The sequence below is a fragment of the Lissotriton vulgaris genome, chromosome 12 (assembly GCF_964263255.1).
Source record: "Lissotriton vulgaris chromosome 12, aLisVul1.2, whole genome shotgun sequence".
NCBI classification, from domain to species: Eukaryota; Metazoa; Chordata; class Amphibia; order Caudata; family Salamandridae; genus Lissotriton; species Lissotriton vulgaris.
The window spans coordinates 18,285,829-18,303,870 of NC_141700.1; the positions used below are offsets into that span (position 1 = coordinate 18,285,829).

General features: G+C 51.4%; 1 protein-coding gene across 4 annotated transcripts in view; it reads left to right on the plus strand.

The window, feature by feature from the left end:
* The first annotated feature begins 14,655 nt into the window (after nt 1-14,655).
* LOC147673070 (granulocyte colony-stimulating factor receptor-like) overlaps nt 14,656-18,042 on the plus strand; it is a 43,174-nt gene continuing 39,787 nt past the window's right edge. For 3 of the 4 annotated variants that reach the window (XM_086946313.1, XM_086946314.1, XM_086946316.1), the window contains exon 1: nt 14,656-17,034. In XM_086946313.1, coding sequence (XP_086802439.1) covers nt 16,689-17,034 — 346 coding nt within the window. In that variant the 5' untranslated portion in view covers nt 14,656-16,688. The remainder of the gene's footprint in view (nt 17,035-18,042) is intronic. The other variant, XM_086946315.1, reaches the window with a different exon arrangement.

Sequence of the window (18,042 nt, forward strand, 5' to 3'; positions counted from 1 at the left end):
GCTATGAGATAGTGTAGCTCTGTGAAAACTCTTCTCACCTCCTTTCTCTTTCCCTGCAGGAGTCACTTCTGATGGGTGTGGGGCAGCTCTTACCTGGACTCTTCATTATCCTTTCTTGTCTGATGCACTGGGCAGGTGAGTTTGAGCTCTGGGTAGGTAACTATGAGCTCTGGGCAGGTGAGTGTGAGCTCTGGGAAGGTGAGTGTGAGCTCTGGGAAGGTGAGTGTAAAATCTGGCCAGGTGAGTGTGAAATCTGGCCAGGTGAGTGTGAACTCTGGAAGGTAAGTGTGAGCTCTGTGAAGGTGAGTTTGAGCTCAGGATAGGTAAGTGTGAGCTCTAGGCAGGAGAGTGTGAGCTCCGGGAAGGTGAGTCTGAGCTCTGGGAATGTAACTGTGAACTCTGGACAGGTTAGTGCGACCTGTAGAATGTTAATGTAAGCTCTGGGTAGGTGAGTGTGTGCTCTGGGCAGTTGAGTGTGAGCTCTGAGAAGGTGAGTGTGAACTCTGAACAGGTAACTTTGAGCTCTGGACAGGTGAGTGAGATCTCTGGGCTGTTGAGTGTTAATTCTGGGAAGGTGAGTGTGAACCTAAAAGGTAACTTTGAGCTCTGGGCAGGTGAGTGTGAGGTCTGGAAAGTTGAGTGTGAAATCTGGCCAGGTGAGTGTGAACTCTGGAAGGTGAGTATGAGCTCTGCCTTGCCAGCCGCTTCCTGTGTTGCCTGCTGCTGCCGCTTCCGGTTTCTTCATGGCCGGGCGACCCAGCCGCCGCTGAGCCGCCCGCCCGCACCAGCTTCTTCCCGCCGCTGCCTCCCTGCGGCCCGCCCCCCCCGCCAGCCCATTCGCCGCCCCGCTCCTGCCAACCAGCTGCTCCGCCCACCCGGCTCCCTACTTATGCCGCCCTCACGCACGCGCAGCGTTGACGCGCAGCGGGCACGCCGATTGTGCGCCGAAGGCGCGCCAAAGGCAAGCCCGTCTGCGCCCATCCGTGCCTGGACCGCGCCCAGTGCCAGGACCCCTGGCCCCCACCGCCGATGCAAGACCACATGACGGACCTACGACACCGCCACTCTCAACGCACTCAATGCCGGCCGGAACCCTGCTTGCTACCGAGCCACCCCGAGACGCACCCACGGACCCTTCACCTGCAGAGCCTGCCGATTCACCTGCCACCGGACCTGCACCTCCCCCACCGAGTCCAACACCAACAGCAACCACCTGAAATGCATCCTGCTCAACACCCGCTCCGTCCACAGGCACGCCGTGGAACTCTGGGACCTGCTCGATGCGACAGCACCGGACGTCGCCTTCCTCACCGAAACCTGGATGAACGCCTCCTCAGCGTCTGACATCGCCATAGCCATCCCGGACCACTAAAAGATCACCCGGAGGGACCGCGTCAACCAGACGGGAGGAGGCGTTGCCATCGTACACAAAAACACCATACGCATCTCGACTAACTCCGACGAAACCTTCACCGCCGCCAAACACCTGCACTTCCAGATACACACTGACCCCAAGACCACCCTCAGAGGCACCCTCATCTACAGACCACCGGGACCACGCACACAATTCAGCGAAGACATCGCAGACTTCATCAGCCCGCACGCCCTTCCCTCCGCCGACTACATCCTCCTAGGGGACCTCAACTTTCACCTGGAGAACAACAACGACCGCAACAACACCGCCCTGCTGGACAACCTCGCCAACCTTGGACTCAAGCAACTGGTGAACACCCCCACCCACTACGCCGGCCACACGCTTGACCCCGTCTTCTCATCAAGCAAGCACATCTCCTTCAGCCACGCCACCGGACTCCACTGGACCGACCACAGCTGCGTCCACTTCAGCTTCAGAAGAACTACGACCCACCACCACCCGCAACATGTTCCCCGCCGAAGCTGGAGCAAGATCACCTCCGAGCAGCTCACCGCCTCCCTCAGCCAGAACACTCCGACCAGCACAACGGACCCCAACGAAGCAGCCAGCACCCTCACCAAGTGGCTGACCACCTGCGCCGATGACCTCGCACCACTAAAGAACCCTCCCAGCAGACCCGGCAGCAAGAAAACCCCCTGGTTCACCGACGAACTCAAGGAATCCAAGAAGAACTGCCGCACCCTCGAGAAAGCCTGGCGGCTCGACCACACCACAGACAACAGGACCGCCCTCAAGCACGCCAACCGCAAACACCATCAGCTGATCCGCGGCACCAAGAAGACGGCACTCAAAGAACGACTGGACAACAACACCCACGACAGCAAGGAACTCTTCAGCATCGTCAAAGAGTTCTCCAACTCCAGCGCCGGAAACAACGACATCACTCCCTCGCAAGACCTCTGCAACTCACTCGCCTCGTTCTTCCACAGCAAGATCGCCGACATACACAACAGCTTCAACGCACAGACCACGCACCCTATCACCGAACCAGCGCCCGCCACCACCACCCTCTGCAATTGGACCCCGATCAGCACCGAAGACACCACCCGCACGATGAACTCCATCCACTCCGGATCACCAACCGACCCATGCCCACACCACGTCTTCAACAAAGCCGACGCCACCATCGCACCCCATCTCAGAGACACCATCAACTCCTCCTTCCACACCGCCACCTTCCCGTAGAGCTGGAAGCACGCCGAGCTGACCGCCCTCCTGAAGAAACCAACGGCAGACCCCTCCGACCTCACGAACTACCGTCCAATCTCACTCCTTCCGTTTCCTGCCAAAGTCATCGAGAAGACCGTCAACAAACAGCTTGCCACCTTCCGCGAGACGAACGGATCCCTCGACCACTCGCAGTCCGGATTTCGGGCCAACCACAGCACCGAGACCGCCCTCATCGCCGCCACCGACGACATCAGAACCCTGATCGACAACGGGGAAACAGCGGCCCTCATCCTCCTGGACCTCTCCGCAGCATTCAACACCGTCTGCCACCGCACCCTAGTGAAGCGCCTCAGCAACGTCGGAATCCGAGAGAAAGCGCTGGAGTGGATCATCTCGTTCCTCACCGTAAGAACCCAGAGAGTCTGCCACCCTCCGTTCAGATCCGAGGCCACCGAAGTCATCTGCGGCGTACCACAAGGATCTTCACTCAGCCCAACCCTCTTCAACGTCTACATGAGCCCCCTCGCTGCCATCGCACGCCAGCACAACCTCAACATCATCTCTTACGCCGACGACACCCAGCTCATCCTCTCCCTCACCAACGACCCCGCCGCCGCCAGAGCCAACCTACACGAAGGGATGAAAGATGTCGCCGACTGAATGAGAAACAGCCGCCTTAAACTGAACTCAGACAAGACGGAAGTCCTCATCCTGGGATCATCACCCTCCGCCTGGGACGACTCCTGGTGGCCCCCGGCCCAGGGCACCGCTCCCAAACCAACAGACCACGCATGAAACCTGGGCTTCATCCTGGACTCCTCCCTGTCAATGACCAGACAAGTCAACGCCGTCTCATCCTCGTGCTTCAACACCCTGCGCATGCTCCGCAAGATCTTCAGATGGATCCCCACTGAAACTAGGAAGACCGTCACCCAGGCACTCGTCACCAGCCAACTGGACTAAGAGAACACCCTCTACGCCGGAACCACAGCCAAACTTCAAAAAAGACTCCAACGCATCCAGAACGCCTCCGCACGACTCATCCTGGACACCCCCCGACACAGCCACATCACCGGACACCTGAGAGACCTGAACTGGCTCCCTGTCAGCAAGAGAATCACGTTCAGACTCCTCACCCATGCACACAAGGCTCTCCACAACCTGGGCCCCAAGTACCTCAACGACCACATGACCTTCTACACGCCCACCCGCCAGCTACGATCGACCAGCCACGCACTCGCCATCGTACCACGCATCCGCAGAGCCACCGCCGGAGGAAGATCCTTCTCCTACCTGGCAGCCAAGACTTGGAACTCCCTCCCCACCCACCTTCGGCGAACCCAAGACCATCTCTCCTTCAGGAAGCAGCTCAAGACCTGGCTGTTCGAGCAGTAACCTACCCCTCCCCAGCGCCTTGAGACCCTCCCGGGTGAGTAGCGCGCTATACAAATGCCGTGATTGATTGATTGATTGATTGATTGATTGATTGATTGAAGGTAAGTGTGAACTCTGAACAGGTAACTTTGAGCTCTGCGCAGGTGAGTGTGAGGTCTTGGGAAGGTGAGTGTGAAATCTGGCCAGGTGAGTGTGAACTCTGGAAGGTACGTGTGAGCTCTGTGAAGGTAAGTTTGAGCTCTGGAAAGGTGAGTGTGAGCTCAGGGCAGGGCAGTGTGAGCTCCAGGAAGGTCAGTGTGAACTCTGGGAATGTGAGTGTTAACTCTGGGCAGGTGAGTGTGAGCTGTGGGAAGGTGAGTGTGAGCTGTGGGAAGGTGAGTGTGAGCTCTGAGCAGGTAACTTTGAGCTCTGGGCAGGTGAGTGTGAGGTCTGGGAAGGTGAGTGTGAAATCTGGACAGGTGAGTGTGAACTCTGGAAAATGAGTGTGAGCTCTGGGAAGGTGAGTGTGAAATCTGGCCAGGTGAGTGTGAACTCTGGAAGGTACGTGTGAGCTCTGTGAAGGTAAGTTTGAGCTCTGGAAAGCTGAGTGTGAGCTCAGGGCAGGTAAGTGTGAGCTCTGGGCAGTTGAGTGTGAGCTCTGGCAAGGTGAGTGTGAACCCTGAACAGGTAACTTTGAGCTCTGGGCAGGTGAGTGTGAGCTCTGGGCAGTGCAAGCTCCGGGAAAGTGAGTATGAGCTCTGGGAATGTAGGTGTAAACTCTGGGCGGGTTAGTGTGAGCTGTGGAAGTTACGTGTGAGCTCTGTGAAGGTAAGTTTGAGCTCTGTGAAGGTAAGTTTGAGCTCCGGGCAGATAAGTGTTAGCTCTAGGTAGGGCAGTGTGATCTCCGGGAAGGTGAGTGTGAGCTCGGGAATGTGAGTGTGATCTCTGGGCGGGTTAGTGTGACCTGTGGAAGGTGAGTGTGAGCTCTGGGCAGGTGAGTGTGAGCTCTGGGCAGTTGAGTGTGAGCTATGGGAAGGTGAGTGTGAACTCTGAACAGGTAATTTTGAGCTCTGGACGGGTGAGTGTGAGCTCTGGGCTGTTGAATGTTAACTCTGTGCAGGTGAGTGTGAACTCTTAACAGGTAACTTTGAGCTCTGGGCAGGTGAGTGTGAGGTCTGGGAAGGTGAGTGTGAAATCTGGCCAGGGGTGTGTGTACTCTGGAAGGTGAGTGTGAGCTCTGGGAAGGTAAGTTTGAGCTCTGGAAAGGTGAGTGTGAGGTCTGGGAAGGTGAGTTTGAAATCTGGCCAGGTGAGTGTGAATTCTGGAAGGTACGTGTGAGCTCTGTGAAGGTAACCTTGAGCTCTGGAAAGGTGAGTCTTAGCTCTAGGCAGGGCAGTGTAAGCTCTGGGAAGGTGAGTATGAGCTCTGGGAAGGTGAGTGTGAACTCTGGGCGGATTAGTGTGAGCTGTGGAAGGTGAGTGTGAGCTCTGGGCAGGTGAGTGTGAACTCTGAACAGGTAACTTTGAGCTCTGGGCAGGTGAGTGTGAGCTCTGGGCTGTTGAGTGTTAACTCTTGGAAGGTGAGTCTGACCCTGAACAGGTATCTTTGAGCTCTGTGCAGGTGAGTGTGAGGTCTTGGGAAGGTGAGTGTGAAATCTGGCCATTTGATTGTGCACTCGGGAAGGTGAGCGTGAGCTCTGGGGAGGTAAGTTTGATCTCTGGAAAGGTGAGTGTGAACTCTGGGCAGGTGAGTGTGAACTGTGGGAAGGTGAATGTGAGCTCTGGGAAGGTAAGTTTGAGCTCTGGAAAGGTGAGTGTGAACTCTAGGCAGGGCAGGTGAGTGTGAACTGTGGGAAGGTGAGTGTGAGCTCTGAGCAGGTAACTTTGAGCGCTGGAAAGGTGAGTGTGAGGTCTTGGGAAGGTGAGTGTGAAATCTGGCCAGGTTATTTTTTTTTTAATCTTTTTTATTGAATAGAGCAAAAGGTGAGCCAGGTTATTGTGAACTCGGGAAGGTGAGTGTGAGCTCTTGAAAGGTAAGTTTGAGCTCTGGAAAGGTGAGTGTGAGCTCTGGGCAGGGTAGTGTGAGCTCCGGGAAGGTCAGTGTGAACTCGGGGAATGTGAGTGTTAACTCTGGGCAGGTGAGTGTGAGCTGTGGGAAGGTGAGTGTGAGCCGTGGGAAGGTGAGTGTGAGCTCTGAGCAGGTAACTTTGAGCTCTGGGAAGGTGAGTGTGAGCTCTGAGCAGGTATCTTTGAGCTCTGGGAAGGTGAGTGTGAGCTGTGGGAAGGTGAGTGTGAGCCATGGGAAGGTGAGTGTGAGCTCTGGAAAGGTAAGTTTGAGCTCTGGAAACGTGAGTGTGAGCTCTGGGCAGAACAGTGTGAGCTCCGGGAAGGTCAGTGTGAACTCTGGGAATGTGAGTGTTAACTCTGGGCAGGTGAGTGTGAGCTGTGGGAAGGTGAGCGTGAGCCATGGGAAGGTGAGTGTGAGCTCTGAGCAGGTATCTTTGAGCTCTGGGAAGGTGAGTGTGAAATCTGGCCAGGTGAGTGTGAACTCTGGAAGGTGAGTGTGAGCCCCGGGAAGGTGAGTGTGAAATCTGGCCAGGTAAGTGTGAGCTCTGGAAGGTGATTGTGAACACTGAGCAGGTAACTTTGAGCTCTGGGCAGGTGAGTGTGAGGTCTTGGGAAGGTGAGTGTGAAATCTGGCCAGGTGAGTGTGAACTCTGGAAGGTGAGTGTGAGCTCTGGGAAGGTAAGTTTGAGCTCTGAAAAGCTGAGTGTAAGCTCTGGGCAGGGCAGTGTGAGCTCCGGGAAGCTCAGTGTGAACTCTGGGAATGTGAGTGTTAACTTTGGGCAGGTGAGTTTGAGCTGTGGGAAGGTGAGTGTGAGCTCTGAGCAGGTAACTTTGAGCTCTGGGCAGGTGAGTGTGAGCTCTGGGCAGGTAACTTTGAGCTCTGGGCAGGTGAGTGTGAGCTCTGGGAAGGTGAGTGTGAAATCTGGCCAGGTGAGTGTGAACTCTGGAAGGTAAGCGTGAGCTCTATGAAGGTAAGTTTGAGCTCAGGGCAGGTAAGTGTGAGCTCTAGGTAGGGTAGTGTGAGCTCCGGGAAGGTGAGTGTGAGCTCGGGAATGTGAGTCTGATCTCTGGGCGGGTTAGTGTGACCTGTGGAAGGTGAGTGTGAGCCCTGGGCAGGTGAGTGTGAGCTCTGGGCAGTTGAGTGTGAGCTCTGGGAAGGTGAGTGTGAACTCTGAACAGGTAACTTTGTGCTCTGGGCAGGTGAGTGTGAGCTCTGGGCAGGTAACTGAGCTCTGGGCAGGTGAGTGTGAGCTCTGGGAAGGTGAGTGTGAAATCTGGCCAGGTGAGTGTGAACTCTGGAATGTGACTGTGAGCTCTGGGAAGGTACGTTTGAGCTCTGGAAAGGTGAGTGTGAGGTCTGGGAAGGTGAGTTTGAAATCTGGCCAGGTGAGTGTGAATTCTGGAAGGTATGTGTGAGCTCTGTGATGGTAACTTTGAGCTCTGGAAAGGTGAGTGTTAGCTCTGGCAGGGCAGTGTAAGCTCTGTGAAGGTGAGTATGAGCTCTGGGAAGGTGAGTGTGAACTCTGGGCGGGTGAGTGTGAACTGTGGGAAGGTGAGTGTGAGCACTGAGCAGGTATCTTTGAGCTCTGCGCAGGTGAGTGCGAGGTCTTGGGAAGGTGAGTGTGAAATCTGGCCAGATGATTGTGAACTTGGGAAGGTGAGTGTGAGCTCTGGAAAGGTAAGTTTGAGCTCTGGGAAGGTGATTGTGAGCTCTGGGTAGGGCAGTGTGAGCTCCGGGAAGGTGAGTGTGAACCCTGGGAAGGTGAGTGTTAACTCTGGGCAGGTGAGTGTGAGCTGGGGGAAGGTGAGTGTGAGCCGTGGGAAGGTGAGTGTGAGCCATGGGAAGGTGAGTGTGAGCTGTGGGAAGGTGAGTGTGAGCTGTGGGAAGGTGAGTGTGAGCCGTGGGAAGGTGAGTGTGAGCTCTGGGCAGGTGAGTGTGAGCTCTGGGCAGTTGAGTGTGAGCTCTGGGAAGGTGAGTGTGAACTCTGAACAGGTAACTTTGTGCTCTGGGCAGGTGAGTGTGAGCTCTGGGCAGGTAACTGAGCTCTGGGCAGGTGAGTGTGAGCTCTGGGAAGGTGAGTGTGAAATCTGGCCAGGTGAGTGTGAACTCTGGAATGTGACTGTGAGCTCTGGGAAGGTACGTTTGAGCTCTGGAAAGGTGAGTGTGAGGTCTGGGAAGGTGAGTTTGAAATCTGGCCAGGTGAGTGTGAATTCTGGAAGGTATGTGTGAGCTCTGTGATGGTAACTTTGAGCTCTGGAAAGGTGAGTGTTAGCTCTGGCAGGGCAGTGTAAGCTCTGTGAAGGTGAGTATGAGCTCTGGGAAGGTGAGTGTGAACTCTGGGCGGGTGAGTGTGAACTGTGGGAAGGTGAGTGTGAGCACTGAGCAGGTATCTTTGAGCTCTGCGCAGGTGAGTGCGAGGTCTTGGGAAGGTGAGTGTGAAATCTGGCCAGATGATTGTGAACTTGGGAAGGTGAGTGTGAGCTCTGGAAAGGTAAGTTTGAGCTCTGGGAAGGTGAGTGTGAGCTCTGGGCAGGGCAGTGTGAGCTCCGGGAAGGTGAGTGTGAACCCTGGGAAGGTGAGTGTTAACTCTGGGCAGGTGAGTGTGAGCTGGGGGAAGGTGAGTGTGAGCCGTGGGAAGGTGAGTGTGAGCCATGGGAAGGTGAGTGTGAGCTGTGGGAAGGTGAGTGTGAGCTGTGGGAAGGTGAGTGTGAGCCGTGGGAAGGTGAGTGTGAGCTCTGAGCAGGTAACTTTGAGCTCTGGGAAGGTGAGTGTGAAATCTGGCCAGGTGAGTGTGAACTCTGGAAGGTGAGTGTGAGCCCTGGGAAGGTGAGTGTGAAATCTGGCCAGGTAAGTGTGAACTCTGGAAGGTGAGTGTGAACTCTGAGCAGGTAACTTTGAGCTCTGGGCAGGTGAGTGTGAGTCGGTGTTTACCTCGGCTTGCCAGGAGTCGGTGCTGCACCTCCACACACCTTTATACATTTACAAGCACCATATTTTGAAAATGATACTTAACCTATAAGTACTTACCTTCATGACATTCTGAAATCTATACTTACCCATATATAATTACTTCCACTCTATTTTGCAATGTGTACTTAACTCTTTAGACTTACCTATGGGGCTGAAGTGTGGGGGTTTGTAAACACTGAAAAGATACAAGTGGAAGAAAATAAACACCTTAGAAAGGTGTTAAAAACCCCGCAAAGCACATCGGCCCCCATCGCACACGAGGCGCTAGGTGTGGAGTGTATTGCAGATTTAATAAAGGTCAGACCACTTTTAGCCTGGGTGAAGATTTGGATTAATGATGAGGCAGCGCTTAGCAGGCAAATGATCTCAGATTGCCTGAAAAGAGATAAGGGAATGAATATCCCTTGGCTCAGATATGTAAAGACTGCGCTGGAGGATATGGGCGGCCTGAATCTCTTTGACAACCCGGAAGAACTCACCGCCCATGACAAAGTGAGAGTGAAGAATATATTTAGGGAGCAGGCGGCTGCTCATAGGGCGTCCAGAGAAGAACCCAAAGTAACAGTCCGGGCCTACAGAGCACTTAAAACAGAAGGGGGGATGGAACCCTACTTAGCACTACTTTATAACGCCCCAGAAAGATTTTATATGACTCGCTTTAGGCTCAATCTTTTACACCATATCCTGGCAAATCCTGCAGGTTTTACACATACGGTTGAGCAGAAGGATACCTGCGGCTGCGACAACAGGTCTCCGCAGGACACCCTTCATTTTGTATTGTTGTGTTCATTTTATTCTGTTCCAAGGCGTAGATTTTTACGGGGTATTTTAAAACAGTCAAAGTTTAAATGTGCTAAGCTTGCTTTGTTGTTCTTACAAAAGGCCAATGACCCCCACACGCTGTTTTGTATATTGAATTTTATTAAGATTGCTGTAAGGTTGAGGACTTCGATGGGAGAGTGAGATTATATGGAAAAAACTGTATGCGTATCGGACCCTTGAAATGTATTTTTAATATGTGAACTATTTTATGTACTTTTATGGATCATTGACTTGACTTGACTTGACTTACCTTCATGATATTTTGACATGTATACCTACCCACACGTGCTTATATTCACAAAATTATGAAATCTGTACTTAGCTTTATGTAGTTACAGTCACAATATTTTGAAATATAAACTTAACTTTAAACTGACATTCGTGCCATTTTGACTCCACGATTTTTCTGCATCAAATTGCGCTGCATACATCCTGTTTCCTGCCTTGAAACCCCTCTTGGCTGCAGAGACCCGCGTGTCTGCACCGATCCGCAGAAAGGTGAAGGTGGGTCAGCCTTTCATCCTGCCGAGGTCGATAACATTAGCTGTCTTTAGTTTGGTGCCAGCAGCCTCTGTCAGTGAAGCCCTCGGGGAATACGTCAGACTGTGACATGTCGTGAATGTGACAGGCTGGACTCCAGGCCCCGCACCGGCGGTCAGGGCAGAGCCACAGGAGGCGGGAGGGGCGGCACATCCGGGGGCGCCCTCGCACCCGCCCCTCCTCCGCGCGCTGTTTTCCACTCGAGCTTGTTTTTGTGATTAGAGGCAGGTACACGGTGTGAAAGTACTGGAGTCAGGCCAGCTCTACCCTGGCACCTCCGTCCACCTGCCTCGTCCTCGCCAAGCCACGAGGCTGGGACGAGAGGGGGTGAGGGAGGGGGCTTCGGTATCTCAAGGGGGCTCCTGCGCACAACAGAGAACTCAGGAGCATATTACCAACAACTAGCGATAATTATCGCTATGTTGGCTTACCGGCAATATTATTATCGCCGAGCTCCGCCGATTTTTATCGCGGATAAACCTTGCTATTATCAAGGTATATCTCCTAAGCGATAAAAATTGGCCGCAATGCATGAATATCGCTGAAAAGTCAGCGATATTCATGCATTACCGAGCTAATGCTCTTAGCCATGTTATCCACCTCCCATTGGATAACATGGCTAAGAACTGCTCAGGGCAGGTGTTAGCTTTTGGAGATATTCGCGCTTAGCGCGAATATTTCTAAAAGTAGGTAATAGGAGATAGCGATGTTAGCGACTGTTTCCAGTCGCTAACATCTTGGCACGCCCACTTTGCATGTCATTAGCGATAATTATCGCTGACATGCAAAACGGGCCCCAAGAAGATCCCTATCTCCTACTAGCTGTCGCTAACTTGTGTTAGCGACAGCTAGGTAATAGGGCGATAAAATTATCGCCGCTTTAGCTGGAAAAATTCCTGCTAAAGCAGCGATAAGGCCCTTGGTAATATGCCCCTCAGTCACACCTTCAAAACTCGGCAGATACATGAACTCCGCCTTTCAGCCTTCAGAGGATGCTAAAATGAGTACCAATGGCTTGAGTAACAATTAGACTTCTGTGCCTGTCAGAAGCACCAAGGCCCCCTCCTGGGTAGAGGCGTGCCCTCAAATAATAATTTTAGGTCATGATATTATTGTATTGTATTGTAAATGCATTTATATAGCTCTTACTACCCCTGAAGAGGTGTCGAAGCGCTTTTTCGGGGAGTAGCACGCTACTCCCTCCGGAACCCATAAAGGATAAGTGTTGAATTAGTATAGTGAAATATGAAAGTAATGTGCGTGGTGGATATGTCAGTTATTTAGATTGAGAAGGATAGCGGAGAGATAGAAGAGAAAAGGATTTAGAAATCTTTTTTGTTTTTGTTTGTTTTGGAGCTCATAGCAGTAGGAGGAGGCTTGGGGTGAGTAAAAGGGAGGCAGAGGGGGAAGATTCAAGGGTCGGATCCCAGCTTTCATAATGGAATCTCCCGATTTAAAAAGATTCTTGGGCCCAAGAGACGCTTGGGGCCCGATTCATAAACTGCACTTTGTAGTAAGTGGCACTATTGGCATAAAACAAAGTGCCGTTCACAAACCTCCGAGTGTAACTCTCCGCCTCACCTGTCATATCTTTTCTACATGGAGATCTACACACTTGTACGTTTACTACTCAGTAGTAAATGTGGGAGGGGCCAGGGAGAGCTTCTCCTCGGCTGCCTCTCATGCACCACGCCCATGTGTGAGCCCTGTTTCTTCCTGTGTCACGCGCTGACGTGCCGTCCACCCCCCTGAGCTCATTGGTTCAGATTTCTACTTCCGGAGGCGGGTCTTGGAAACACCAGAAATAACGCAGTCGCACCAAAGCTTGTTATAAGTGCAAGTAATAGTGATGCGTATAACCAACAGAGTAAATCCATGCATATTATATTTCCTGAGCTAATCAACATAAGTACTAAACAAACATTTTTAGGTTTCTCCTGGCGTAGCACTGCGCAGCAGTGTTCGCGCAGGCGAAATCTTTTGAGAATCAGTATGGGGCTTTAACCCGCCTCACTGTTCCATTGGCTAGCTCCATAAATGTAGGCTAGCCATTGGAACAGAGATGCGTCAGTCATTGCCCGAGCTGATTCGTGGGCGTTCCGGCGATTTTTTCGCTCTCCGCCCCTTGAAGAACGTCATTGCGGCGGTGGGCGGTTGCTTTTTTTTCTTCTGCAAGGCGTGTTTTTGTCATTCCGCCGAAGATGGCGCCGGGGCCCGTCGACTTGTCGTTGCTTCTCGCGGCTTGCACTGGTGCGCTCGGTCTATTGTGACTTTGCTGCTGTTGCTACTTTGTTCTAGTCTTGTCTGTGTGGCCGCCGAAGGAATGTTAGCGGCTGGGGTTGCGGGGCGCAGGTTGTGACTGGCGGTCATGTTGATGCTTTCTGTGGAGCTTGAGGTGGGTTGTGGCTCTGAGTGCCAGCAGCCCCTCACTGTGCTCCAGGCCTTCACTCTACCACAGGCCCTCGCTGTTCCAGAGGCCCTCCCGATACGACAGACCCCAGCCGTGCCACCGGCCCTCTGTGCACTCCAGGCCCTCGCTGTTCCCCAGACCCTCCCTGCATCCCAGGACTCTTCCTTGGTGCCTGCATGCACTGCAGTCAACACAGAATGTCATGGGTCTTCCCATTGTGCACAGGACATGCCTGCAAATTTTCTCTGCCTAGAAGATGCACTGCAATGTTGCTGCCACTGATATGATTCTACTTCCGTTCCTGCAAAACCCCCGTTCCCAATAGTCAAAAAGACAAATGCATTTCCCAAGGGTTGGCATGCTCAAGACGTGAGGGACAACCGAAGAGGCCACAGCAACAATGAATACGCCTAGCCCGTATTGTGCGAGTACCATACTGGGTTATAGAGTCGCCGTGTGTGGAGGCCCAAACTAGCCGCAAACAGCGGAATACCATGGATCTGGAATAGATGTCCCTAGTTCTGATAGATTTGAGCGCTCCTGCCCTCCTATTGACAGCCAAGGCTTATAACTGTACTCCCCGGGACCTGCGCCTATTTTGGCACCCAATGCTGACACGCCGTTGGTGGGAGCCGAAGCTGAGTTTGTGTTTTATTTCTAGGCTACACTCCTTTCTTGGCCATGACAGGAGTATTATACCCCCCCCCCACACACACACACACACTCTCAATCACTCCCTGTTCGATCTTTACACTTCTTTTGCTGTTTGTCTTCTGTGCCTGTTTTCATGCTCTCACTTCATCCTTGTTCGCTGTCTATGTCCCTCTTTGTTATCTGTCCTGGGTAGAGCGTTATGTTATATGTTATGTGCATTTGTACAACTCATCCGAGAGGGTATCCTGGCGCTGACGCAGGAGTTGTATTATTTGGGAGGAAAATCGTAAAATCTTGGCAGTATAAACTCAAAGACATCCGTTGACAGAGATTCGGGCACGTCGGTGTGTCCGGCTGCCTTCACGCGTGTGTCTGATAAACACGAGGGCCCGAGCAGCGGATGTCTGCACAGTCACTTTCCAGCTGAAACGCCGCCGCAGCGCTTTGTGTTCGACCTCTGGGCGCGTTGGCTCTTCCTGTGAGGCAATTTGCGCAGCGGACCACAGATCAATAGCCTTTGATATGAAAAGAGTCCTCTACCGCCACCTTCTGGGCGCTCCGGGAACAGGCCTAGCTCAGAGCCAGGCAAAACAAGGCTGCCTGCGGACATACGAAGGCCGTACAGTACCGGGAAGGGCAGAACCGCAATGCCTGTCTACCTCACGCCCTCTTGCATCGGACACATACCGAGTCAGTGACACTCAGTCACAACAATCTCGTTGCGCCGTAGTGCGCAGTCTGAATATCCGCAGCTTTCTACATGCGCTCGGAGTAGGTACCGCTCAGGAGTTTGCTGTTGCGTTATCTTTATGTCACAAAAAGTCGTGGCGAGTTCGGACACATCGAATACGTTGTATTTTCTTATTATTTGTTATATTTTACACGCAAAACTCAGGTTCTTATTTACAAGCCCCTTGCCTCCGGTACGTCACTCCGTTACTCCCCCCCTCCTATAAAAGTGACACATTGGCTGTATTCAGCCTAAACGCCGCGGCTTCTGTCTCCGCAGTGGATCAGCTTAAAGTGACAGATGGCTCGCAGCAGAGAGGCCGGGGCGGGGTGGGGCATTGTCATGCACTGCTCTTCTGCCCCAGTGATGAGAGGTCTTGCAGCGGCCCACATGCTGTGCTGTGCCAGAGCTCGAGGCATTGTTGGTGACACTCACATTCCTCTTGAGAGTATCTCCCTCACTGACAACTCTCTAGATATTTCGGTTTCATTTATTTATTTATTCAATACATTTTTATATAGTGCAGACTTTAACCAAAGGTGTCAGTGCGCTTTACAATAGAACCAAGTACGATACATAAGGAGATTTACATACTTGCACCTTACAAATACAATCGGGATAGTTAATAAAAAAAGTAAAATAAAAAAAGAGGTGGCAAACACAAAATCCAACGTACAGGAATAGAATACATATTTACAGCGTCAGGAAATCCTAAAGAATAGAATAGAATATATTTGTAAAACAGAAGCCCAGAGATGTCATAAGCAGTAACAGGGAATTTAGTCCTATCTCTATGGCCGTCCCTGTTTTTCGTGTGAACCTGGCCCCCGCTGATATGATCCTTCTAAGGATGCGTGTCTAGGAGGCTGCCAGGTTTCCCACTCACCGATGATTTAAGAAAAACTTCTGGCCAAAAAGAGTCTGTTGTCACGCCCGAGCGGGTTTTTGCTGGATAGGGCCCTGGGCGGCAAGGCATTTTACTCCCTTGCCTGCTGTTGGAGGATAAAGTAAGGAGCACGAGGTGGGGGGCATTTGTCTTCAGAGGTCTGTACAACTTCTCCAACGCACTCGTTACACTCACAACATAGCCACATAGTTTGTTGGGAGGAAGGGAGTGTGTGGAGGCACTGAGGCAGGGTGTAAGAGCGAGATGGGAGCGAAAGGGAGGGGCTGGTGTTAAAAACACCACATGCTGCATGTTTAACAATGAGTAAAAGCATTGCAATTTTAAACGGAATCAGCGGTGCAAGGTTTACACGGGCACAATACCCAAAATACCTCCAGCAACCCCAATAAATGAATGTCCAGTAGGATACTTAATTATATGGCAAAAGCAGTATTTGCAGTGCCTAACATGGGTCGGTACTGTCCGGTACTGAGTACCGGCACTTTTTAGGTTTCGCCTGGCGTCCATTCTGGCCCTGGAGGGTGCGCTGTGTGTGTTTCTGTGTATATGGCTCTGTGTATATGGCTCTGTGTATATGTGTGTGGCTCTGTGTGTGTGTGTGGCTCTGTAGATATGTATGTGTGTGGGACTCTGTGTGTGGCTGTGTGTTTGTGTGTGGCATTTGTGAGAGATTAAGCTATTGGCATTGTAAATGACAGAGCATTTATTTATCTGTTTTCAAAACCAACACATACATAAAAATGTTGTCATTTACAATGCCAATAGCTCTAACTTTTTCAAAGGCGAAACCGCTGCATTGTAAATGCTTGTTCTAGGGGTATTTTAGGGGTGGGCAATATACTCAACTCCACCGGCAGAATTGACGGAATTTTGGTGACTTCGCGTTACGCTTGTAATGTGGAGTTCTGGCAAAATTCTGCCAATCAGTGCATGGCGCAGTTTTTTGTTGCGTACACCCCAAAATGGTAAGGTGATGAGCAAGATTTGGCATCCTTTAGCGTGATTTTTGGGCGCTAGGAGGACACCTGGCGACATTTTTCCAACACGGGCGGTCACGACCATTCGCATCAGAAGGCTGCTGATCGAGTAAAAAAATCAACGGGAGCGGCAGCAAAATCATCTTGAGTAGCAGCGTCTTCTGGCGTGCCGCATGGTACCGTTCACACTGATTTATCCGCGTGGAACGCTGGTGCCGTTCACACTTATTTATCAGCGTGGAACGCTTGTGCCGTTCACACTGATTTATCAGCATGGAACGCGCACCTGGTGCTAAATCACAGCACGAGCAACGCAACATACCTGTTTCCACCCATTGACAGAACTCTGTGGAATCTCGCTGAGTTTTTATGTAACTCGTGAGTTATGCCCACCACTACATTTTTCACATTAAAAGCTGTGTACCCATAGCCCTTCGTGAGACCGGTTTAATTTTGTTTCCAAAAAATTGTCATTACCATTTTGTAAATATTTATGAAAAAATCCTCTTAATCAAATCGCCCCCTTTAATAGTTCCTTTTTTGACGAAAAAAAAATCCTAACTAGATGTAGGAAAAGCAATAGTGATGTGCACGCTAAACTATTAGCAGTTCTTCAGCTATTGAATAAATACATGCATTCATTTAACCCACTTTTTTTCCCACCAGGAGTACAGGCTTCTTGGGAGCAGTGTGGCTCTCTCGCCATCTCCCCCAAGCTCGTGCCCGTAGGCGCGCCCGTGTCTGCCTCCTGCCACCTCGATGCCCCCTGCCTACAGCAGGCTGATAATGCCAGCCCGGCTGGCCTGGCTTGGACACTGGATGGCGGGGAGGTTCCCATGGGCTCTACGGTGGAAGCCAACGAGACGGATTCAGTGGTCACCATTACACGGGCGAGCGGGACGGCGGCGACCTTCACCTGCTACTCCCTCCATCAGGGGGCGCCACGACTCCTGGGGAACGTCTCCTATCAAGTTGGCGGTAAGCAGTACAACCTGTTATTTCTAATATGGCCCTATGCTGGTGTGCCACTACCCTGAGAACCTTTCTTACAAAAAATTCTAATTTATTATTATAAAACAGGGTTTGGTGTGTTTGAATCATAGCATCACAGTAGAACTGGGTTTGATTCTCCAAAGATTTGCGGGAAACATCCATTACAACGCAGGCATTGCATCGCAATGCCTTTACCACACAGTTTTTACAACGCAAGTCATTACAACGACTTGCGTTTAATGGCGCTCTAACCTAAGGAATAGTAAGATTCAATATTCCAACACCTTCCCTACTGTACGTAGACTGGTGTTGGAATAGTAAATCATACTAGTCCTAAGTCCAGCGCCCTCCAGCGCAAGTCATAACAACTTGCGTTGTAAAAACTGTGTTGTAACGCACCACAATCAAAATGATCGCGTTGTAACATTACATATTGAAGGTTTGCCCATCTAACTGAAACTTATTATTCCAAAAAGGAACTCACTTCTTGGAAATGCCAGATCCTGACTCACAAATCCAAGATCGACTGATTTTTGCGAGCAGAGATGGCGCTCAGACCCTTGTGAATTTACCCACAGCCGGAAGTGTGAGCTAGGTGGGATAAAGTGGGTATTTCCATGGGAGTGGACGATGTCCATGTGAAGACCAAACAGAAACTTGGGAGCAGCCGTAAACATTTGGAATAACCTCCTGCACTCACTGCACGTCTGAACTAATATCGACAGAAAATTGCTACTGGTGGCGTAGTAACGGCGGTGGAGAAGGAGTTTCTTCAGATGGAAAACGTTTTCATCTGGAGAAAGAAAGAAATGAATACAATTTTGAAAATGCACACTGTCCCTAAATCTGTGCATGAGGTTTGTGCCCTTTGTGGACAATCCACAGTCGTGCAGCCAGGAAAGCGTATCAATCTTTGAAACACGCATAGTTCCCTGATGTCCATCCAGGACGTATGCAAATAGGAAAATAAATATAACATTCTGCAAATCATAG